The sequence below is a fragment of the Solanum tuberosum genome, unplaced genomic scaffold (assembly GCF_000226075.1).
Source record: "Solanum tuberosum cultivar DM 1-3 516 R44 unplaced genomic scaffold, SolTub_3.0 scf00367, whole genome shotgun sequence".
Classification (NCBI taxonomy): domain Eukaryota; kingdom Viridiplantae; phylum Streptophyta; class Magnoliopsida; order Solanales; family Solanaceae; genus Solanum; species Solanum tuberosum.
Window position 1 is genome coordinate 562,331 of NW_006239293.1, and position 685 is coordinate 563,015.

The 685-nt window shown below is 36.1% G+C and overlaps 1 protein-coding gene across 1 annotated transcript; it reads left to right on the forward strand.

The window, feature by feature from the left end:
* Nucleotides 1-117: 117 nt before the first annotated feature.
* LOC102600430 (uncharacterized) lies at nucleotides 118-685 on the forward strand. Its single transcript, XM_006361693.2, has 2 exons — nucleotides 118-255; nucleotides 335-685. Exons 1-2 carry the CDS (start codon nucleotides 139-141, stop codon nucleotides 530-532), a joined length of 315 nt encoding a protein of 104 aa, XP_006361755.1. The 5' UTR covers nucleotides 118-138; the 3' UTR covers nucleotides 533-685.

Below are 685 nucleotides of genomic sequence, written 5' to 3' on the forward strand. Positions count from 1 at the left end.
ACAACCACCATTGAGGCAGCCTAGCACTAGAAATGCCTCTTCTTTATGTGCAGATACTTCAAAGGTTAAAGAAAGGAAAAAAAAGGAGCCAATTGCAAGTAGGAGCCAACTGCAAGGGCAACATCTTCTTCAGTTGGAATGCCACCACCGTCTTCAGTTGGAATGCCACCAGCTCCTTCAGTTGGAAGAAAAAGAACAAGAGATGTGGGATTTGGTGTTTACACAGACATACAAACTGGAAGACAAGTGATTAACGTATGTATATTGCCTTCTTTAATTTATTTTCTTACATCTTTATTTAGGTATACTAAATAATGCCCTATGAATTATGTAGCCAGGAAGATCAAGTGAAAGGGTTATCTCAAGTGGAACAGGGATAGCATTTAAAGATGCATCACAAACAAATGTTGATCTTGGATTCAAGCCACCTGGTTTGAAATGGAAAGGAAAAGATGCAATGACTAGAAATCAACTTCAACAATTGTCAAAGAAAAAGGTGCAAAGCAAATCCAAGGGCAAGTGGGTTCCATAAGAGTTTAAAGTGTTAATGATGTGTATAAATGTTGATCTAGGAGGTCTTTGTTTTTGTTTATTTTGATAAATGTTTGTAAAGGCATACTGCAATTACTAATCATTTTGATGTATTTTGGGTTATTTTGATGTATGTTTGCATAGACAAATCTTT